Source organism: Protopterus annectens, chromosome 9.part0 (genome assembly GCF_019279795.1).
Source record: "Protopterus annectens isolate FY-2018-M chromosome 9.part0, PAN1.0, whole genome shotgun sequence".
NCBI lineage: Eukaryota > Metazoa > Chordata > Ceratodontiformes > Protopteridae > Protopterus > Protopterus annectens.
Window position 1 is genome coordinate 584,496,234 of NC_056743.1, and position 25,112 is coordinate 584,521,345.

Here is a 25,112-nt window from a genome sequence, read left to right on the forward strand (position 1 = left end):
ATCTATAATTCCAGAGTGGGGGTTGGTGTCAAAAGCCTTGGTGAGATCTAGATGGGCTGTGTGAACCACCTTACCCTCGTCTACGGCTTTGGTGACTGCTTCAAAGAAGTCAATCAGGTTTAGGAGACATGATCTGCCTTTTACAAACCCAAATTGGGTGGGGTCCAGAGTTTGGAGATTACCAGTGTCTTTGTTTATAAGTTTCATGATGATAAGTTCCATGGCCTTGCAGACCAGGCTTGTTAGGTTAATAGGGCGATAGTTCCCGAGGTCTGTGGTGGCTCCCCCTTTGTGGAGTGGGATAACCATCACTGTGCACCATTCAGTGGGCACAAAGCCTGAGGTGAGGCTATGATTGAACATGGTGCTTAGGTGGGGTGCCAGTTCATTCTGTAGTTCATGTAGAACACAGCCTGGGATGTTGTCAGGTCCCATGGATGCTGTGTTCTTGGCTTTGGAGTGTGTGTTTTTTACCTGTGCAGCTGTGATTACAGTAACTTTGCATTCTTCCGGTATAGAGATGGGCCCTTTAGGGGGTGAGGGAGGGGGGTAAAGTTAGCACTGAACCTATCTGCCAGGATGTTGGCAATATCAGTTGGTTCTGTATATTTAGTGTCATTGTGCTGTAACTCAGAGCAGATCTGAATGTTGCCATTGTGATTCTTGACATAGCTATAGAATGCTTTGTGGTTGTTTTTAGAATTAGTAGCGATTTTGTTTTCATAACTAGCTTTGGAAGATTTTATGAGGGATCTCAGCTTCTTACTGAGGCTGACCATGAAGTTCTTCCAGTCATGGAATTTTACTCTTTTTTTGCAACAGTTTCTTCCTTCTGTTGAACAGTTTGTTTATGGCACGGGACCATCAAATTGGCTTCTTTTTTTTGGAGGATAGCATCTTGGTTATGTTAGGGATAGCACAATCCATGCACTCATGTAAGTGCTTATAAAGTGCATTTGTGTAGGATTCAGCAGTCATACCTCTACTGTCCGTCTGCATGGGTGTCGTGAAGGTAAAGTGCCTGATATATAGCATTGTGGATGGTTGTTGATGAGTATTCAGTCTAGGGTACTATCTTTATTATGGGACTTACCTGACCTAGTGGGGAGGATATGATCTTGTAAACCCATAGAAGATTATATGGGTTGTGGGGGATTCAGAGGAACAGGCGTTTCAATTAATGTTGAAATCCCCGAGAACAATGGTTTCTTGTGGGTGGTTGTTAGACAACCAGTTTAAGAAATCTTCTAGGATATCTGTGTTCCTACCTGGGGAAATGTAGACACAGACAATGTTTATGCTTTTATTATTATTAATATGTAGTTTTGAGATGATAATTTCAGCATTATTGATCTGGGGGGGGCTGTTGGGTGTCCGTGGTGACGGATAAGGTAGACGTGTAATGTATTGCTACCCCACCGCCCTTTCTGGAGGTACGATCCAGTCTGAACATATTATACCCTGGTGGCAGAAATAATGAGTAATGGAATAAACTTCTCCCCATTAAACAGCACAACTTTCATTGAAAGTCCAGGTTCACTGAGTAAAAATAATAATCAACTTAAAATAGATATATATAAATATATACATATAATGACAAAGATAATAAATAAAGAACTATAATACAGACTTTTCTTTACTTCAGATAAATATATTAATTGACATTATCTTCTGTCAATGACTTCAAGTTAACACAGTACTACTATTTTAAGTGCCCCCGAATAGTTCCTGTCTGATTATTATTTCTGGATTTGTTCACCTATAAGTAAGTCCCATCCAGAATTTGGATATCAATTGTGTAGTGGACAGGATTGGTGTGTCAGATTAAAATGTAGAACATAAATGCAGTTTGGTTTTGTACACAACTAAATTATCTTTTTAAGAGAAATAGGTGGTGAATTGCACTCAAACAATGACAATAATTAGAATTATAATACACTTCTTTACTTCAGAAAAAAATGTGTATTAATTCACATTCTCTTATTCTGTCAAGGAGTCGACTTAACAGTGCTAATATATTAAGTGTCCCTTCTTTCTGGATTTGTCCCTGATTCTGATGAGAAGTGTCTGATTTGTAATGAATGCATAGCATAGAGGCAACATTTGATGGGGTATCCTCCTGCCACTGCTGCCAGTACTGGTTATTGTGCATTTGTTGTGGCCATATGGGGCAGATAGGGACTTTGTTGGCTGTTCTATATGGTGGATATTAAGAGTTCTTAAATCTTCAAGGTGTTTTTTCAATTATTACTTGATTATTTCTACTGATTGGACTTTCAATGAATGCTACGCTATTTTATGGGGGTTGATAGAGAACAAAAAAGATACGAGCTCTTAATTAACAAAGGCTGTTCTATTTTTAGTTGATTATTATTTTTACTCCGTGAACTTGGACTTTCAATGAAAGCTGTGCTGTTTAATGGGGAGAAGAGATATGAGTTCTGTGTGCTGTTTTATGGGGGGGGGTTGCTCATTTGTTTTGCAGTCTTTGAGCCCACATGCAACTTTCACCTCTTAACTTAATTTTCACCTGAACAATGCCTTGTATTTTAGCTTGAATAGCAACTGTTAAATGGTACACAACACCCTGGAACTAATGATTCTGTCCAGTAGTGTTTAAAAACTTCATGCAGCAAAAACTATGATATTCCATCATGTTTATTTTTACTATATTAAGGGAAAGCTAACTGTGTAGTTTCTTTAAGCTGCTAAACCAATGTTGCATTTGATTATGCAGCACATGACAGTTAAATGATTAACTCTGAAAATACGTAAAACTTTCAGTAAAACTTCCAATTTGGACTTTTATGTTTTTGTGAAAATATTTGTCAAGGGGTATTTTTTCTCACCCTGCAGGTGGGGGGGGGCAAAATGAGGGTCTCGCCATGGGCTTCAAATGACCTAGCTACTCCTACTCCTCTGCCTATAGACATACAGGTTGATTGATGATAGAAAACTTTGTTATGGCTTGTGCTGCACTGATTTTAATATATATTTCAGATGTTAGATAAAAAATAAGTCAAGCTGTTTGTACAGATGTGACCTAACTAATGTTTACTTTGTTCTCTGGAATACAGTAGAAAAAACAGTGTCAGTGCTGTTAATGACATGAAAACCTAATAATTGCAGTGCCATTTTGAAGAGGTATTGGACATGATGTTTGACATCTCACCTGCTTCACATCTTACTCCAACGTATTAAGATCCTCAGTAAAGGTTATATTCAGCTAATGAACTTCTCCACCATACATAAAGCATGTCGGAGGAAAAATCCCTTGTTTTTGATATGTTTATATAAGCATTTGGAGTGTTAATATTGCAAGCTGTTATTCAGTAAATTAGCTCCTAAATTAAAGTTTCAGATGTGGTCAATAAGCTTGTTCACTTTATTAAAATATTGTTAAGATCATCCGTGAAAGCTTTGTCATATAACAAAAGCATAACAACTATAGCTTTGTCATTGTCACGACTGCTCACAGGGAGGTGGACAATAGTATTCTTAATATTGTTTGACTACTTTTTTACTGTAATATAAAGTATTGAGTGAACTTATAAGTACACTTATGTAAGCCACAATGTTTTGTTTTACTACTGAGTTTTGCAGACCAGAGAGTTAACCAACTGAGTAATAACCCTTTTCTCAGAGATAAAAATAGGAGGCAATTGGTCATATGTACTGAACAGAATATTCAATGGTAATATGATTTGCAAGATGAAGAGCAGTAATATATACATTTATTTTGGTGTCCAGTGCTTCACAAGTAATCGTGCATCAAACCCTGTTAAACTTATAGGTGACTTTCCACACGTATAATACATTAAAAATTTAGTTATTCCAGTACCTGGTGTATCACACGTAATTATGTATCAAATCATGTCAAAATTATAGGTAGTTTTCACACCGTGAATGCATTCATATTACAGTTTCAGACATAAGAACACAAAAACTGAAAAAAAACAATGGAATGATGGAAATTTAAATGCTGTCGTTTTGGGGCTACATAATAAAACTAGCTGCAATAATAATATTTCATTTCTATAATATTTTGATAATCTCAGAATTATTTGTTTATTATCCAGTTAAGTGAAGTGGTCCTGTAAGGGCCATTTTTTTATCATGATCTAGGAGACAAGACCAAGAGTAAATACAATACATATAGATAATTCAGAAGAATGAACTAACCAGTATGCTTCTGTGTGGCAGAGAAAAGCTAGTTCACCTTGAGAAAACCCATGCAGACCCAGGGGCAACATGTAAATTCCATGTAGGCAGTAATACAAAGCTAGTGATATTCCATGGGACACAGAGCTTTAAGGCATAAACCTTAACCCTTAACCATTGTGCTATGCTTCTTTCCAATGTCATCCCTAAGCTAGTTGTCAGATAATGGTGCTCCCTCTGAAGTCTGAGACTTGGCATTGCCAGTCATAACACTTCAAGAGGTAGTCATGGGAAGTAAATCACTTTTAAACATTAAAAGTTTGTTTGCAGGCCTGCACGCTCACCCCCGTTATTAAGATATATATATATATATATATATATATATATATATATATATATATATAAATATATGTATGTGTGTGTGTGTGTGTGTGTGTGTGTGTGTGTGTGTGTGTGTGTGTGTGTGTATATATATATATATATATAGTTTTATATATATATATATATATATATATATATATATATATATATATATATATATATATATATATATATATATAGGATTACTATCACATATTTGATCATCTTTTAGACTAATGGAATATGTGCGAAACCCATTTAGCAGAACCTGTAGGGTGAGCACCACAATGTCGAAGCTGACAAGAGCGAACGGCCACTGTTGTCAGCTCCAACAATGTGGTGCAGATTGCACTATAGTAGGGATGGGGAAATGTACCCTTACCCTCACTGTAGTGCGATCTCGGAGTTTGTATATATAAGTAGGAGGGGGTGCAGGGGGGCTTGCCCCCCTGAAAACAGTGTTGTTAGATTTGGGCAGATGTGAGCATTTCAGCAAAGTCGACATTCGACATTGCTGAAATGCTCCGTTCGCTATTTTGGTTGTTGGTGTTCTGATTTCCGACTATTTGTGTCGGCAATTATCACTTTCGTCTAAATGATGATTGGCCATGTGATAGTCAACCATAGATATATATATATAGATATATATATATATATATATATACACACACACACACACACACACACACACACACACACACACACACACACACACACACACACTATGAAATTTCTGAACCTTGTAGGTACAGGACAGTTGCAGTAATCTTTGTCTTATTTTCTCTTCCCCCATAATTCCACATACAGTTTCTCATTTCCAAGGGTAGTTCTTTCTGTCCTTGAAATTATGATGAGAACCCTAGTATTACATCACAATTGGCTGCTGTGGTATTTGGGACCCATAAGTCATTTAGCAACACTCCTAAAACCTCACAGTTGATGTCAGCAGCCAGACACTCTGTAAACAGTATTACTTGACATGCTCATCTTTCCATCTGTATATTTAGTTAAAGGAATACCTCCAGAAGAGGTGTAGTGCATGACATTTTAGCCACCACAGTTTGATAATAGCTCAAAGGCAGCATTCTTTAACCTTAGCAAATCCAAAGTGACTTTGCAAACTGATTATGAAGTGGCCGTTAGACACCATAGCAAACATTAGTCAGAAGCATCTTCTGTGCTGTTCCGTAACTACTTTAGGAATAGATGCCGCCATCTAAGACCACAGTCCTAATTAAATTTTTTTAAATGGCAGGATGTGTGATTGCATTTATAGCTGCAGCAAAGAGATACCATGAATGCACAACATTTGCATGACAAATTAATTCAAACGTTGAATATAGATGCACCATTAATTGAGTAATCTGCTTGTCCTGGTTAAGGCAATGAGAAACAGACAGCTGAAAGTATGAAACAAACAGAACAACCTCAGAAAAATGTTTTAGTTGGCAAAGAGAAAGATAACAATGTTACCTTCAGAATTAATGTGTGAAACATAACAGCTCAACGTACAAATCATGTCGCTGCAATTAGTGTTGAAGAAACATCTGTATTACTGTTTCTGACTGGCTGAATGTGAGTAAATGTATCCCTTAAGTAGGTATTTCATTGTCCAAGGTGCTAGTTAGTCAGGAGGAGAGATTAATGACTTTATCAATCCACTTGAAATGCCTAACAGTCAAATATTTGAGTTCTACAACCCCTGTTTACAAAGTCCTAACTGAACAATTATGTCGCCTCCCAGGTGACTTTAAAAAATGTCTGTAAGGCTAATACGCTTCAACTAGTGTTCACAGAAAGAAAAGTCCTTTTAATTTGATCTGTAATTTGGTCTCAATGTTAACAATTTTAATAAGTGAGTGTTGTGGGGGGGGGAGCCTTCATATCATATGTCAATATAACTTTACAACTTTATTCTCACTGTGTCTTACTAGCCTGCCTCATATGAATATCTACACTATTCTATTAGACATTGTTAAATTACTACATACGTTTGTATTGCATATGTACATGCGAGATCTGCTATGCAGAAACATACATCCCAATGTAGCTGGCTGTCATAACACTCAGCCTGAATAATCTCTTTAAGCTTAAAGTCATAGCCAGATATGACATTTTGATGGCCTCATTTTGTTAAAAACTGCATTATTAGACTGTAGTTCTTTGCTAATTGTGCTAGAATGTTCTTCTACTTTACAGCAGGAATAACAATATTTCTCATAACAGGTCATGGCTCCAACTTCATCCACACCTGTTCCACCTTCAAAACCAGGATATTTGTCTGCACCATCTGCCCCTGTAAGTATGGAGTTCAGCTCCTGCTTAAGGCTTCATTTGTATTATTTTGCTGTTAGATGCATGTCACATTTGTACAAATGAAATTCTAAAATAAATATAAATATTACTGTTTAGATAAGGGTAGTTTAAAACCATGAATGAATTAATATGGCTTCAGCAATGTCAGAAATAATTTGTTTTGTTTCTTTGTTAGTCTGGTGAAGACTTTGTCAATTTATTTTCAGTTGTTTCTGACCATAAATACAAATATAATAAATATAAGATGTATTCAGAACAATTTACAGTTAAAAAAGTAATTCGAGTTCCTGCATCTATCCAACAGGAGAAACAAATAGTTCAAAAACTGTTTACAAATTCATTGAAAATTATGAAATAAAGTATACAGGTAAATAATCTGTATAAGCAAATAAGACCATTTAAAATCCTGCAACAGTACACAAGATCAACAAAAAGTTGGACAGCAGATCAGGAGAACCGGAGCTTTTGATCTATTTATGATCTTTTCTGGACCTGAATTTTAGGTGTGTATCAATGTTCTTCCTAAAGATATTACTATCGTTAGAGTTTAGTTTCACAGGTAGCTATCTCTAGACTCTGAGTCCCAGGGTTGAGAAAGCACTTCCTACTACATTCAGGTTTGTCCTGGTGTATTGTAATAAGAAAGCACCTTCAATCTGTGATCTGTGTGGATATACACAGAGCACATTACCTGAGCAGTGAGCCATTTGCATGTGGGCTCAAAACTGAATACCAAAGTGCATTTGTCTAAATTCGCCCACTCTTTCTTTACAATCTGGGTGATATTCTAATCTTGTTTGAAAAGCTAATGAAACAACTGATTTTGTTAGACAGAGTTTGATAACAAGTTGTCTTCCAAGCTAAAATTAAGATATTTATGAAATAATGTATTCTAATTAAAGATAAGGCTTCCTTTTGCCTGGCTCTGCCGATTCCTAAATAGGGAGAGGAGTATAATATTGGAGCAGAGTACTGGTTTCAGTGAATGTAATATTTACTGCTGTTATAGTCAACATGTTGAGAAAAGAGGAAGAACAGGAACAGAGGAAAAAGTGGAAACTAATACACCAGAAGATGTGTATATTTAAAAGCAGGTTACCTGGCAGTCAAGAACATACCAGTATGTTTCTTGCTTCATTTGATTTACACGGATGCCATCAAATCACATTTAATGGGACACAAGTCATCAAAACCTCATCAAACCAAAAAAAAAAAATAAATAAAAATTATTATACTAGTTACCAAAAAACATCAGACAAAAGAAAAAAATCTATTTCAAAGGGACTTGCGATGTAAACTACCCTGAACCATTCCTGCAGAATAAAACAATGATACACTTTAAGCACTGTAAGGTATTTCTTCCTCCCTCTTAACAAAATATAGTATAGATTATGTCATACTGAAGACAGATTAAACCAGTCTTTTACAGCATTTTGTTTACAAAAGCATATTTATCCAAATATTCTGTCATGAAATGCCACATTCCAGTATGACACAGAAAACCTACCTGCATTGATTCTCCTTACTTGCTTCATATTCATGAGATTCAGTGAAAACTACGCTCTTATGATCGGTAATTAACGTGTTTTTGATGTATCGTACTACTGCGCTGGAAGGACAGGTATGTGTCTCAGAGACTACCCCTGCTCTGGAACTGATTTCCCATTCATGTGAAACAGAGTTCTTCCCTGCACTTATTCAAGAAAAAGTTGGATGAGTAGATGGAGAATTGTAAATTTACCCCTGGTGTGGCACCTATGTCTCTGTTACAGACAGGAAGTTTGTAGATGCTGCCCAAGTTATACATACCCACACACACAAATCTAAGGGACACAAACCTGTTCAGTATTTCCGGGAAGCATGGTTAGGCCTAAAAGGCCCTTTACGGTCATTAGTCTAGTATTCTCCTATGATTATTTATTTAACATTTGCTGATCAGGAAAGTCCGACCAGGACAGAACCTATTTTCAGTACAGTTCCATAGAGAAATGCTCCAGATGCATGTCTTTGGAAAGTGGGAGGAAACCGGAGTACCCAGAGGAAACCCACGAGAATGCAAGGAGAACACGCAGACTCTGCACAGAAGGTACCCCAGCTGAGAATCAAACCGGAGAACCTCTGATGTAAGGCAACAACGTTAACTGCTGCAAGACTGCTCCTCACACAATCTTATAGGTTCATTGGTTCATAGGTTCATAGGGTCATACTAGGCTATCTGCCCTAGGGCATTTATAAGCCTAGCCAGAGTGTGTTTGGCTTTTGCCACCCATTTTAAATTAATTTTGCTATGCCCTTTTTCGAGGTTAGTATACTGTGCCTCTGTCTAACAGTGACACAGAAGTGATACCCGGGGTAAACCTACGATCTCCCATCCACTCATCAAGATTCCTCTTGAAGAGAGTCAATGAGGGACTCTGCCTAACCTGGACTGGGATTTTATTCCAGAGTGAAGGGAGTCTCTGGGTTATGAATCTGTCCCTCCAGCATGTCCTATTTATTTCAGTGCTGAGGTTCAAGTCTCGAGCGCGTAGCTCGATGGGATTTGGATTTTCTGAGATGCAGCATGTCCATTAATTCCGGGTTGGACATGGCTTTACACGTCAGACACAGATCGCCTCTGAGCAGGCGGTATGCCACTGAGTAGAGCTGGAGTTTATTTAACCGGGCAGCATATGGCATCTGTTTGAGCCCTTTGATCCTCTTGGTGAGGTATTTTGGGGTCTTTCCAGTTGCTGCAGGTGTCTGGTAAGGTACATCCCAAAAGGGGCATTGTACTCAATTATGGGCCTGATGAGGGATGAGTAAAGAGGCACGATGACCTCCCCTGATCTAGATGTGAATCCCTTCATGATTAGGTGGGCTATATAAAATGTTTTTCTAACCACTTTGGCCATGTGGTTGTCAAATGAGAGATTGCTATCAACTTGGGTCCCCAGGTCCCTAATTACTTCTTCTGTACTTAATGGATTACCACCTATGTGGTAATTTGTGGGCACTTTGTTTTTGCCAAAGGGATGACTATACACTTTTTGGCATTTAGCTTGAGGCCATGGCTCTGGCACCAGTTGTCTGTTTCTGTGAGGCCCTTTTGGAGGATGCTTGTGTCGGCTGGAGCGTCGATTATGGCACCTGGTTTGCAGTCATCTGCAAACTTGGTCAGCCACAGTCCTTCCGTGTTGGCCTGTACCTCCGAGAAATATATACCGAACAAGAGAGGTCCCAGGACTGAGCCTTGTGGGATGCCACTTGTAACTGGTTTGGAGTCTGACATGGCTTCAGCAATTCTAACCATGTGGGTTCTGTCCTTGAGCCAGTTTGCAACCCATCTAGTGACATAGGGGTTTATATTTAAGCTGGTGAGCTTATCTATAATGCCAGAGTGGGGTATTGTATCGAAGGCTTTTGCGAGGTCCAGGTAGGCTGTGTGGACCACCTTCCCTCGTCGATGGCCTTGGTGACTGTTTCAAAGAAATCAACCAGGTTTAAGAGGCAGGATCTGCCCTTAACAAAGCCGAACTGGGTAGGATCCAGTGTCTGTAGGTCCCAATATCTTTATTTATGAGGTCCATGATGATCCTTTCCATAGCTTTGCAGACCAAGCTAGTCAGGCTTATGGGGCAATAGTTTCCAGGATCCATTGAGGCACCACCTTTGTGGAGAGGGACCACTGTTGCTGTACGCCACTCTTTGGGTACATATCCTGTAGTAAGGCTGAGACTGAACAGTAGTTTTATGTTTGGGTTTAGCTCTTCTTGGAGTTCATGTAGGATGCAGTCCGGGACACCGTCTGGTCCCATTGATGTTGTGTTTTTTGCTTTGGAGAGGGCAGCTCTTACCTGAGCATCTCAGATGTTAGGGGGGGGCAGCACTCTGCTGGGATAGATATTTGCCCTTTTGAGAAGTTTGCGCTGAGCCTGTCAGCTAGGATGTTGGCAATGTCTGTGGGTTCAGTGTATTTTTTGTCATTTTGGACTAATTCTGAGCATATCTGGAAATTCCCACTCAGGTTCCTAACATAACTAAAGAAAGCCTTGTGATTATCCTTAGTGTCCTATGCAATTTTTCTCTCGAAGCTGGCCTTAGACGATTTTATGAGTGCCTGTAGTTTTTTGCTAATACTGATCAGAGATGCCTTCCCTTTTTGGGATTTTGCTCTATCATTTAGTAGCTTCCTCCTTCTATTGTATAGTTTGTTTATGGCTGGGGTCCACCAGACAGGACGTCTGCCTTTGGAGGATTGGGACTTGGTTTTATTTGGGATTGCATGATCCATGCATTCCTGAAGGTGTTCATAGAATGCGTTTATAAAGGATTCTGCGGTCTGGACCGTATTTTCCACAGGCCTGGGGACTTTGAAGGATTCCACCTCGGTTTTGAGGAGTGTGAAATTTGCATTAAAGAAGTTTTTCACTGTGGTTTTCAGGGCAGGGGGTGGAGTCGGGATGTAAATATCCAGTGAGATTAGTTTATGGTCTGATCTTACCAATGAGGGATACACTTCTGGTCTGGAGCATAGAGTCCCCATGTTGGTGATCATCAGGTTCAGTATGTTTTCTCCTCTTGTGGGAGTGGTAACAAGTTGTTCCATAGCATTTGAGTTTATAAATTCTAGGAACCTTTGGGCTAGGGTGTTGGAGCTAGAGTAATGCTCCCAGTCTATGTTTGGGTAGTTGAAGTCGCCCAATATAATGGTGTTTGAAGAGACCTTCATATTTTCCAGTGTTCTCAGGAAGGCCGAGTGGGGTTCCTGGGTTTGGGAGGGTGGTCTGTAGCAGGCTATGAACTGGAAGGCAGTTTTACCCACTGTTAGTTGCACATGGATAGTCTCTGATGCTTCGTGCTGTGCCACCAACCTGGAGGTGTGGGTATATTTGATGAATATTGATACTCCCCCTCCTTTTGTGGTTCGGTCCAAGTTTTGGGGCCAAAAAGCATGGTATGAGGTATAACCTGGTAGTGCTGGGGTGCTCTCGGGAGCCTTGAACCAGGTTTCTGTTACTGCACAGATATCGATGTTCTCCATGCAAAGGAGAGTTTCGAGTGCATGCATCTTGAGGTTTAGACTTCTGGCATTGAGTAGCATTACTCTTAGTTTCTTATCCCTTGTGATACCTATGGAGGTGGGTTTGTCTTTGAGCCTTGCCTAAAAAGGCACTATGGGGGTAGCAAGAGCCTTTGCCAATATCCGAAAGCCCAGGGGTGACAGGTACAAGCCGTCCCTAGCGAAGCATCGTGGCTTGTCGAGCATGTCATCCCAGGCTGACAAGCATTGGATCCCCTTTGAATGACACCAATACTTAAGCCAATTGTTGAAATTGATCATCTTGTCTTCATATTGTGGCATCATTCTTGGTGAGGGTAAGATGCTACTCAAGGTCAGGGTCATACCGGCCTGGGCTACATGCTCAGAGAGCTCCTCTATGTCTCTTTTCATGTAGTCCAGGGAGGTACGTCTCAGGTCATTCACACCAGCATGGACAATGACTGAGTCATATTTGTACTTGCCTTGGAGTGACCTGAGTGCTTGTGTTATGTGGCGGATCCTAGCGCCCGACAGGCAGCTCACCATGACCTTCTCCTTGTTCAGCCTGGTGAGTGGGACGCCAGTGTGCCTGACGATAGAGTCACCTATTACAAGTGTATAAGGTGTGTTGTTTAGCCTTAAGGGCTGTGACTGTTCAGCACACTGGCTTTGTGAGCTATGTGTTGCATGTGTTTTGTTTTGGGGTAGCGGTTGCTTGGGTGTCTGCTTTGGAGGTCTCTGCTGCTTAGGCAGATTTTTATTTAGAGCCTCCGAGTATGTTTTTGTGTGTTTATGTGTTTGGTTTGCTGTTGTGGTAGGTCTATGTGAGACTGGAATTGTAGTGAGTGTGGTTTCCTTCTCCTCCTGACTGGTTTCGCCAGTACTGAGTTGAGAGATGGTATGAGTGCCAGAAATAACAGACCTAGTGTTTCTTAACACTCATTAGCATTTCCTTTGCTTGATGAATGTGAAGTGTTATACTATTATACAAGGCTGTGGTGGAGCCTGTGTACTAGATATGAAATCACAAGTACACAGTATGACTTGGGAGTGACTACAAGTCACAGAAGAGGTTATTTAGGTATAGACAGAAGAGTGATATGCTCTTACAACTCAGTCTTATTGTGAAGTCATCCAGCGATATATTAGCCAGTGATAAAATGAAGTTCTGACTTTTAACTTATGTGGTACTTTATATGATATTTATTTAGTGGCTTGGTAACTGTGATATCAGACTGATCACAATGACCCATTTCAGCTACTGTCCAGATTGAAAGAGGCGACACTATACATACAGGGTATGTAATTTGAATTGAAACAACAATAGTAGTAGTTTTCTAACAAATTGTGTACAAAGTACATACAAGGGGAATTGTGACAAAAGCAATATATTTTTACCATTAGCTTTTATCAAATAGAGACTAAACTGATGAATGTATTATTCACAGTAGCTTAAAACGGGAGTGTGGAGTAAGCTTTAGATATGTGATTGATAGAGAGAGAGTGAGTGATTTGTAAGATTGTGCAAAATGCAGGTGCAGACATTTCTTTCTTAAGGTAGTCAGAGAAATTTGATTCAAGTTCAAAAGCAGTTTCATTGGTTCTGATATTGAAAGATTGTCCCATGGCTTTGTGCCAGTAATGGCGACGTGATCCTCAGGATGTGTCAAGGAGTTATTGGGTCTTGAAGAAGTCAAGCATTGTTGGTTTCTAACCTGAGGGAGTAAATAGTGATTTTAGGATAATGTCTAGAGATTTGCAGGGACGTATCATCTTTCAATATTTTAATTACAAGGCTCTGGATAAGCAGACTGGCCCATTCCTTAAATGGGAACCATTTAACTTTAGACAGAGAGGTGCACTGGTTTGGATTTGGATATAAGAATAGACATATGGATGTGGTTTGGCAAGGTCTGTAGCTCCTTAAGGATTTTAGAAGATGTATACGATGGGAGACAAAGTCCACATTCAATATAAACTTATAAGATGTACTTACCAATTAAGGCTATAGTCTACGTCTATGGAGTTATGACCCTATACATTTTGTAACAGCTTGACAATATCTATGATACTTTGAGATGTAACTGTATGTCATTAAACATGTGCAGTCTGGAATCTTAGATAATAACTAAGTACTCACAGGAAGAGTTTAGTTCTATGTGGTTATTATGAAGTGACAGGAAAAAATTGGAATGAGGGCATAGAAATATTCTAGCTTGGCTACCAAAGACACGGCTTCGCATTTATTCCATTTCAGGATCTTGGATGCCTTTAATATATTTATCAAGATTAAGCACATTCATCTTATAAAATAAAAGACTTCGTAAGGGCAAAATCTCTAGCTAATTATAATTCTGATGTACCACTTTCCCATCAAACATATGGTAATTTCTAACCAATCAAATTCAGTAAATCTTAAACAAATAAATAAAATCCATCCATCCATCTATAATCCCTTTTCCCATTTTTGCACATGGGGTTAGGGTGTCACTTCAACAGTGACAATCATCTAGAGACAAATAAGATACATACCTCCCCAAAAATTATTTAAAATGCCATACTAAGTAATAATCAAAACAGATTAAATAAATATTATTCATTCCTGTTGTGAGTGTAAACCATAAAATAAACTAAATCTCCATCTCTAATAATAATCATATCATATTATTACATTACTAAAACTGTTTATATATAAAGATTCCCTTTTATATATAAAATTTCTATTTTAAAAGTTTAACAAATAAACTTTGTAGCCTTGCTGCTCCCATTTTCAAAACACTCACAATGAAAATATTATCATTCCAGCCGGGGAGGGGGGGTATCCAGCACCCAATTTTAGCTGCCACTGCAGTTTTCTGTATTCAATCGTTACTTCCCAGGATCCGCTTCTGGCATTGACTGGTGTTTGTTCTAATATTAAAAAAAAAAAAGAGAGAGAGAGAAAAAAAAAACTACATGGCTAGTGCTTAGTATGTTTATACAGTACATTTCACTCCACCTGGTGAAAGATGTCATAGACATGTTCATACACCCGTTTTGTCAAAATGGACTCAGTTTGCCTAATGTAAAACCCTGGGCAGTGGGCACATCTAATAGCATGCCATATACCAAACTCTTGAGTGGAGCATTTGTAATATCGGCTAGCTTTTAATTCTATGTTTCTTGATGTTAGATATATGCGCCCAGTGTCAAACATATGGCAACAGTGATTGCAAGCCCCACATCTGTATGTTCCCATTCTAGTAGACTTTTTGTTGTAATAAATACATTCCCCCTGTAGAATTTCTTTGATCTTCATGTTTATTTTGTTCACAAACAGGAGCTCACTGTGGATGATTGTATTAAACTCTGGATAATGGGTAAGCATCTCACAATTTTTAGTAACAACGTGTTTTAGATCGTTAATATTTTGATTATAGTTAACAAATCCATTTGACTAACAGTCATTACCTGGGCATACAAAAAAAGCAAGGTACCATGCCTTCACCTAATATGGGGGTCTACATAATTCCCCACCCTTTAGTAATCTCGTTTTTGATCTCCATAACAAGATCTCTAGAGTAACCCCTGACAGTGAACATCTCAACTACTACACCATTCTGCATCAGAAATTCTCTATATTTTGATGTCATATGAGCTATTCTTACCATTTGCTCCTTAATAATACTTTTGTTCTGCTGGTATGGGTGATGATAGCCAAATGTAAACATAATGATGATTACTATCTTTAAATAACTTAACATCCAAACAGTTGACAGAGTCATTAGAAGTAGAATAAGTAAATTTTAAAAAAGGATGTTGTACACTGTACATACCTGATAAAATCCATTAAGCTAGTCATAGAACTGTTCCACAAAATTCATATATTGTTCAGAAATTGCATGCACATGCTCGAAGAGGATAAAATAGGTGAGTTAAAGATGTATTTTTTTTGTCTCAAGTCCATAAAACCATACTGGCATATAAGGGGTACAAACCATCTCCACATCTTGAGATTGTTTATAAAACTCACCACCAGAAAATAAATAATTATTACTGAAAACAATATCCATAAATTCTCAAAGCAAACTGACCTCTTTGTTGTCAACAAATCACATTGAAGGACTACTTTTTTAAACATCCTAGTCCAACTGAATGTGGTATACCAGTAAAGAGGACGACAATATCTGTAGTTACAAAAAGTAAATCATCATAGTAAAGATGTGGGATTATTTTCCTCAAAAAATCGCAGGAATCTTTAAGCAAATAACTATGATTAAATATAAAAGGCTTAAGCTTATTGTCAATGGTAAGCATCTAAATGGTGGAATTTGGAACCACTCTCTGCTACAGTTGGTCTAGGAGGGGGGGTCAGTGGACTTGTAGACCTTTCTAATGCCAAAGATAGAAGGTATATGTGGTTTTATCAACTTTCATAAATTCATACAAGAGTCTATCTGTCAATCATCGCATAAGGAGATCTCTAAAAATAAAATCTGTTTGGGCATAGGCTACATTAATCTCACACCTAGAGACAGTAGTATATTTGTCAACATCATTCAGTATATTAAACGGGTCTATATTAGATCACCAAATGCTTAAAAAAGTGAACAGTGATTAATCGACCATATATAAGCGATTTTGAACTGTCAGAACAGCGATTTTTTTTTCCTAGGGAAAAAAAATCGCTGTTCCAACAAAAATAAATAAATAAATAAAACACTCTAAACATTACATTAAGGGGGGCTTCACCCCCCACACCCCCCTACTTAAATATACTAACTCTGAGACTGCACTACAGTGCCAAAAACGGCAAAGTAACGAAGCGGCCAAGCAAATTCTTTCCCAGGGAAAGAATTCACTTAAAAGCTGCTTCAATATTTTGCCATTTCAGGCTTTTGAGTTCAACCAAGATGCATTCGAAAGAATGCGTCTTCGGTCTTCTAATAGGGAACCTATTAAACATACGTGCTTCATAGTCCACAGTGTCCATAATTACAACCCCCCCCTCCCTTAATTGGTTTTGTAATCCTTAATGCTTTGTTACCAGAAACCTCATCAAGTAATTTGCTCTCTTTTTCATCCAGGATATTATATCCATAGGGTTTACATTTATGTAAACTCCTCAGATTTTTATCAACCATACTCTCAGAAGTTTAAAGAACAAGGTAGAAAGGAGGGTTATATACACTTTTTTCTTCAAAAAATGTACTAGTAACCTTTCCTGTCCATATGCTAAATAACATAAATATAATGCTAAAATTTGGTTTTCTAAGAAATAATTTCAAATCAATCAAAGCCTTCACTAAATTAAAAAGTTTGGTAGGTACAAGCTGAAATTCCTTCTTAAATAAACGAACATGTTCGAACTCTATAGTAGGACCACTGTAGTGAAAGATATAAAAATTATCACACAGATAAAGAATATCACTGTGTGAAACTTAATGTCCATATTATTTAATTCCTTCCTCTCCTTCTGTCCTTTCCTCTTCCCTTTTGGAATCTTCCCCAAAAGTTCTGGGTTATGTGGGAAGATTCCTATGCCGGACTGCTGTGGTGTACTAGATGTGCCAACCTTCTCAACAATGGAAACTCTAAAGGGTCACTAGAGTTGTCATAGGTTCTATCATTCAAACTCTTCTCTTTCTGATGTTACATTTTAATTCAGTGTCCTTAAAAACTTTCTGATATTTACCGTTTTCCACCATATATATAATAAAATCTATGCAATAGTTAGGTTTAGAGTTGAGTTGCCACTAAATAAACTATCAGCGTTTCATTGTTCTTAATAATAAATCTCATAAGTTCAGCAAATTAATTATTTCCTGATGAAGTTCACTGCCTTCAACATTATTAGGATATTTGAACAAGCACAATCCTTTCATCATTCTATTGCATCAAATACATTTGTTTAAATAAGCATTTTCAATTTGCAATGTACGATATTTTAAAAGTTTAGCCTCAAGCCTGCTAATCTGTTCATGGTAAGTCAAACATTCCCCCCATTGTTCACCTGAAAAAAAATTCTTTCATCAAACCAAGTCCTTAAGGTGATGTGAAGTCCTGTATTCTACCTTCAGGTGTGCCTTTTGGTGCTGCAAGCAGGTTCACCATTTCTTGAACTGCTATGACCATTTATGTACTCAGTAGTGTTATAAAGCAGAACCATCAAATTTGCACTCTGGGTAGATGAACAACCAGCTCCATTCCCTTGGTTGAAAGCAAGCTGATTGCAGGGGATACCTGACAGGTGAAGTGTACTAGTAGGAAATAACACACAAGAATAGTTGGATTCCACAAACTGAGAAATGATGTTAAACAATCTCATAAGATCTCCTTGAGCAGCATGGAAATCTACTGTCTCAGATCCCCTGTCTTGTACATCTGACTCAGTTCTGCAGGACATAGATGCAGACACTGTCAAATACAACTAAAAGCCAAAAACAAAAAAACACAGTCCAGATGTAGTAAAAACAAAGTAAAATAAGCAAAACTATGAAAGTGCTTAACTTTGATGAATAAATGAAGGGTTTCCAAGATCCTGGTACTCCCTGTCTCTTTCAATGTAGTTTTGCTTATTTTAGTTTGTTTTTATTATGTTTGGACTATTTTTATTTATTCTATTCCAGTATAAGATGTTTGTTATATAGCCATCTGAGTAATTTTTAGATACTCTTTGACAGTGTTTGTTTTATAATAAAATTTGTGAGACTGCTGCCACACCAAGTTAATGCCTCTCACCAACAAAAAATTAACTAAAATCAGTAAAATAATAGAGGTGAGGCAAAAGCAATTTCCAGTGTATCGAATCCACAAGTCAGTAAATCCACTTATATAAAAAAACACCAGATTTTATTGAACAGATAAGCGCTTTCGCTATAAAAGCTTCATCAGATCTACAATTGAAACCAGAAACACTGGAATATAAAGGGAACAACCCTAATTGACCAGCCTATCACATAATACATTAAATAAACACTTAAAGAAATATCATCAAATAAAAACAGCAATGTTAAAACCTGAGCAACAATATATACATAACTTGAGGACATATAAATATATATAAAAAACAAATGTATATAAAAAACATATCCACAAACATACATGAATACATATGAAGCATATGCATATACGCAAAAAGAATAACATTACATACAATACATTCATCTGATATTCCTACGCTGCCTCAACCTGGGTTTAATTGAGGCACGTTCACTGAGACCTGATCCTCAATCTGCTCTTAACAAAACTATCCATTCACATTCTTTACTCTCTGTATAGTTCAAAATATCACCCCCCCCCCTCTTATTTGGAGTTACTACCTCTAAAACCCTAAACAAAAATTCATGACCTGCACCAGACAAAGCTACATGTTTCGCCAAGGCATTATGTATGGCCTAGACGTGGACAAGATAATGTAATTGCTCCCATGACTGTTACTGTTGAAGAAAACCACATAGAGCATAATGATGTTGAGCCATGTCGAGTAAATAGACAGAGTAATAGTAAGAGTGCATTAAATCTAACTGTGACTGATGGTGTTAATTTGAATGATGATGCTGTATCTGTTGACTTTAACCAGTCTCAGGCTGATAGGATGGATGTTGTTTCTAGGAATGGGCCTGTTAAAGTTGTAGATATGTTGTCATCTAGTGAGGCTCCTATTGATAACCCCAGTGGTCTGGGACATCTGAATACAGACTCGACAGACGTCATTCATATTGTACATTCTAGTGTGCATTCTGCAATGAATTTATATCCTGATGTACAAATTATTAAGGATAAGCCCACTACATCTGGACTTGGGTCTGATGTTGGGGTTAGACTCAAAATATTGAAAGAACTAGCTGGGCATTGTACTAATGTAAATCAAGGTTTACCTTTTCCTCTACCAATACACATGGAGAAGGGTCCGAGGAGGACCCGCTCCATGAGTCGTGGCAGACAGAAAAGGAAGCTTTCAGGGGAAGTTCCATCCCATCAAACATTGAAAAAGATGTGGAACGGCAAACATTAATACATAATATATCTAGTGTTATATTAACTACAGATGATTTAGCCCTATTGGAGAAGGGACTGAACTTCATTCCTAGAAGCCAGAGTAGGCTCGTTGACACAGTGCTTGATTTGAAATTATTTTGCAGAAGTGTGATGTTAAAGTTTCTGTATAAAGGTATGGGTGATGAAAATGCTGAAGGAGGACAACCAGTTTTTAAGAATTTAAGTGAATATGTACCTGTACACTATCCTCTTGTAGAGGCATTTTTTTAAGTTAACTGAAGATGAGCTACATGATTATTATGCCAACAGGAATGTGAATAGGAAATCTTGGAGGCAGGATAATCTCACCTTTAAGGAGAAGCAGAGCCTTAAGAGATTACAGGATGATTCTAGTATTATTATACGACCGGCTGATAAGGGTGGCCGTGTCGTTGTGATGGATATGTTGCATTATTGTGCCTCCATGGAATCCATGTTGTGTGACAGGTTTTATGAGGTGATCACCTTAGATGTTGTGCATGACATCATTAAGTATGTCAGTGATACATTATTAGATATTTTTAAGAGTCAGTTGATAGATAAAAACTTGTATGATTATTTGACAATCAATAAACCTGTCATTCCAAGCATTCATGGATTACCAAAAATACATAAGGATCCCTGTAACCCGCCCATGAGACCGATAGTCTCTGGTCCTGGTTGGGTCACAGAGCATTTGTCTGTTTATATAGAGAAACATCTCAGATGTGTTTTAAACAACAATGGTTATGTGTTGAGAGATTCTAAACAGTTTTTGATCGAGCTCTATGAAAGCACTAAGCAATGTGACAACATCAATGGATTCTTATTTGTGACCTTTGATGTGCAGTCTCTTTTTACTGTCATTCCTAATGGGCTAGGACTCACCTATGTTTATGAATATTTGAAGGAGCATAGTGAGTATACTGCAGTTAATATTGATTTGATAGTGCATTTTTTAGAGCTGGTCCTTGAGAATAATTTATGTTTAAAGACACAATATATAGACAATTGGATGGCGTGGCTATGGGCACACCTTGTGCCAATAGCTACGCCAACATGCGTTTGACGTATTGGGAGGAGCATGTATTGCTTCGTGAGACTTTGTTTAATACACATGTTTTTTTATCGACGCTTTGTCGATGACCTTTTTGTCCTTTGGAAGGGGATAGTGATACAACTTCAAACTATGTTCTCTGTAATGAATAGTTTGACCACCTGTCTTAAATTTACGATGCAATATTCACCACAGAAGATACAATTTCTAGATTTATATGTGGAGAAGCTGTCGGATGGCATGATAAATACAGGGGTCTATCGTAAAGCCTGCTATAGTAATTCTTTACTTATGAGGTCAAGTATGCACCCACCATTTGTCTTTAGGAACATAATGAGGGGCCAGGCGATTAGGGCTTCTAGATTGAACCCTATGGATAATGGCTTTACCACTGAGTTGGATGACCTCAAAGATAGGTTAATATACAGGGGATATGGTGCACAAGAGGTTGATCATCATTTAAAGGAAGCTCAAGGGCTTCACTCTACAGTAGCTATACCATATTTTGGGCCAGGATGTCCTCCAAATACTATGGTGAATCATAGTACTCAGTTGTATGTTAGGTTTACAACCTACTTCTCATCTGATTACTGGAAGGTCAAAGAGATCATTGGCAAATATTGGAGCATACTGCAGGTTGATGAAGATCTGAAAGGGATAGTAGGAGATGAACCCCGTTTTACATATAGAAATAAGAACAATTTAAAAAGAATGCTCTGCTATCTGAAGTTTGATAGAAACTCTAGGGTTGTTGGACACACTAGACCTTGCATGCACTGTAATTTTTGCTCTTTTATAGATGTAAGTACTTCTTTTTCACATCCTGATTTGAAAGTAATTTTCAACACGACTATAGAAGCAGATTGTATGACTTCTCATGTTGTGTATCTGGCTCCTTGTATATCATGCGGCTCATTTTATGTGGGTAAAACTAATCGTCCTCTGCGAGATAGGATAAGAGAGCATGTTTACCATATTAGGAAAGGTACACTACATAATGTCTTGGCGAAACATGTAGCTTTGTCTGGTGCAGGTCATGGATTTTTGTTTAGGGTTTTAGAGGTAGTAACTCCAAATAAGAGGGGGGGGTGATATTTTGAACTATACAGAGAGTAAAGAATGTGAATGGATAGTTTTGTTAAGAGCAGATCGAGGATCAGGTCTCAATGAACGTGCCTCAATTAAACCCAGGTTGAGGCAGCGTAGGAATATCAGATGAATGTATTGTATGTAATGTTATTCTTTTTGCGTATATGCATATGTTTCATATGTATTCATGTATGTTTGTGGATATGTTTTTATATACATTTGTTTTTTATATATTTATATGTCCTCAAGTTATGTATATATTGTTGCTCAGGTTTTAACATTGCTGTTTTTATTTGATGATATTTCTTTAAGTGTTTATTTAATTTATTATGTGATAGGCTGGTCAGTTAGGGTTGTTCCCTTTATATTCCAGTGTTTCTGGTTTCAATTGTAGATCTGATGAAGCTTTTATAGCGAAAGCACTTATCTGTTCAATAAAATCTGGTGTTTTTTATATAAGTGGATTTACTGACTTGTGGATTCAATACACTGGAAATTGCTTTTGTTTCACCTCTATTATTTTACTGATTCCAGTGTTTGTTTTATGTTATCAAAGAAGTATGTGAGATAAAGATGACTATATCATTGGAATGCAAAGTAATAAATGAAGGTCAGAGGACATGGAATTGATAGATAATGAATATTAGATGAGCTAACACAGGGCATAATGGCGCACCAAAAAGAATGGGTATATATATATATATATATATATATATATATATATATATATATATATATGTATGTATGTATACACATGTATATAGGAAGAGGTTATAGCTGAGTTTGAATTAAGCTATAGTGTTAGGACTGAAACTGTTAAGGTTTATGGAGTTAATTAGCAGATTATTGCTGACCGTGTCACATGCATTAGTTTGGTCTGTGATCAGAGCTCATGTATGCATTTCAGGAGACCTTGTTGTCAGGTAATTTATAAACCAATACTGCAGGACCTCAGCATGTCCAGAAAGACTTAAAGGAGAACCTCACCCACAGACTCAGAAAACATGTTTATTTCATCGTGGTTTGGTGTTTCCTATATTTTACCACCACTCTGGGACTATGTACATGTTTTTAAATATTTTATACGCAATTTCTGAGTCTGACCACATGGGGTCTGGCATCTTGAAGTAATTCTGATTATTTAGTCTGCTTCTAGGTATCCCACAATGCAGTTCTTGTCTGTAAAAAAATACATCATGCAGGTCTCTTTCTTCCTAAATCTCCTGTCACTGCATTGATTTTATATGCATACACTGCTGTCTTTCAATCAGTTTTAAGTAACATTTCATGCCATTTAATGATTACTTAAAACACAAACAGTGCAAATGCCACAGAAAAGACTTTCAAAGTGCTTTTTACTGCTGCTCCTTTTTAGAATGGCTAAATTACAGTCTTTTGTGAAGCCTGAATTATACTACTTTGACTCATCTCCCATCCCCCTTCACACCTAACTTCCCCTAGCTGTCAAAGTACTAAGGGTAATTTGAGCTGTTACCTGCTGTGATTGACAGTTCACAGCAGGAGACTTGACTCATGTACTGTTTCCTTGTTCTAGCCTTTACTTTCTGTATGGGTAGGGGAAGGACCAGGGAGCTGTGACATCACAGCATGGGTGGGTTTTTAGAATGGTTGTGATGATGTCAGTTTAGGAAGGGAATTGGGCAGAAAATTGCCTGTATTCATTGGCCTTGATGACATCAATGAATTAAACACTGCAGCAAGCTTTTCCAGGGTGGGATAAAAGTTTTTTGAAAGGGAAACTATCACGGTACAGTAAGGTACAGTTCTAGTGGTGGGAAACAGTCAATTTAAAATATTTTAAATGCTGTATTGTTGTTTATTCATAGCAGGGACAGTAAATAGGGAGAAAAAGGACAGAGAAGTTGAGCATTTAATAATAGAATCCCATTGTTGTCATTTATTTTTTTTAATGAGCAGATTATTATTGACAATCAGAAAGTCAAATAAAGGCAGTGAAAATGGCTAAAAGACATTGCCTACTTTTTACAGGAATGGCAGCAGTCAGTGTCCAGATTGTGGTCCTAGTGGTACATCCACTTCTAAAACCATCCTATGAAGGGTGGTATCAGTTTCTGTGAATTCACACCACTCCTCAGTTTCAATCCCTACTTCACTATACTTTGAGACACCAACCTATATATGTCCGGATGTGCTGGATATTAAGAAGAGTGAGAGAACTGCAAATGCTAATTTAAAAGGTTTTATGCATTAATTTAAGGATTTAATAGAATGCTTTGTATGGAATGTGTTCTACACTACTACAGTTTATCATGTTGCCATGGACACTGTCAATCCCTTTGTTTTCTTCTCAATAGTTGTAATGCCCTCAAAGGTTTCTCACTAGGAGAATCTAGGGTATGAATACCCCGTCCTAAACAGATTGGCTTAAGACCCTGTTTCTTTACTCAGTCTCCTACAGGATACTGAGAGGTGATATTTGCCTGGCATATAAGGCATCCTCAGACACAGCTCTGATGGACCTCTTGCACATTCACAAAAGAAACAGCACCAGGAATACTAGATCAGGGATCTGAACTTTGCCTGCAACATATTTCAAATATGCTGGAGTGATTGATAGGTGTCTCAAAAGATCTCAACATTGTGGAGCAGCTTCCTCATCCACATGAAATGGAGTTCATTCCTGAACGATTTCAAGTAAAATCTTTATCATTGGAGGGAAAATCATAAATTTACCCCTAGTCTAACACCTATGTCTCTACTGGACAGAGGCCAACAGTAAGTTAACTAACTCCAAACTAATGTATCACCCCCCCACACGCACAACCCTTAGCTACCTAATTACTAACATACCCCACCATATAGGCATCCAGTGTACTCAAGGACAAAACTGGGTTGGGTTGCAAGGCTAGGCTTATAAAGAGCCTGGTGGTCTATAGTCTAGTACAAACATATGAACCCATGAACCAATATATTCCAGTTTTAAAACAGAAATGTAAGTGATACAAATCCTGCCTTCCTTCTCTGCTTTTGGAATTCCAGCCTGATGTCATAAATTCAGTGGTTCATAAGTGTATACTAGCTAATGACTGGGGCCCTTATAAGCCTAGTCATGCAACCCAAATCTAT

At 37.8% G+C, this 25,112-nt stretch overlaps 1 protein-coding gene across 3 annotated transcripts in view; it reads left to right on the forward strand.

The window, feature by feature from the left end:
• Positions 1–25,112, forward strand: part of LOC122811344 (zinc metalloproteinase-disintegrin-like batroxstatin-2) — a 576,382-nt gene that overhangs the window by 483,046 nt on the left and 68,224 nt on the right. For all 3 annotated transcript variants that reach the window (XM_044083123.1, XM_044083121.1, XM_044083122.1), the window contains exon 21: positions 6,748–6,819. In XM_044083123.1, coding sequence (XP_043939058.1) covers positions 6,748–6,819 — 72 coding nt within the window. The remainder of the gene's footprint in view (positions 1–6,747; positions 6,820–25,112) is intronic.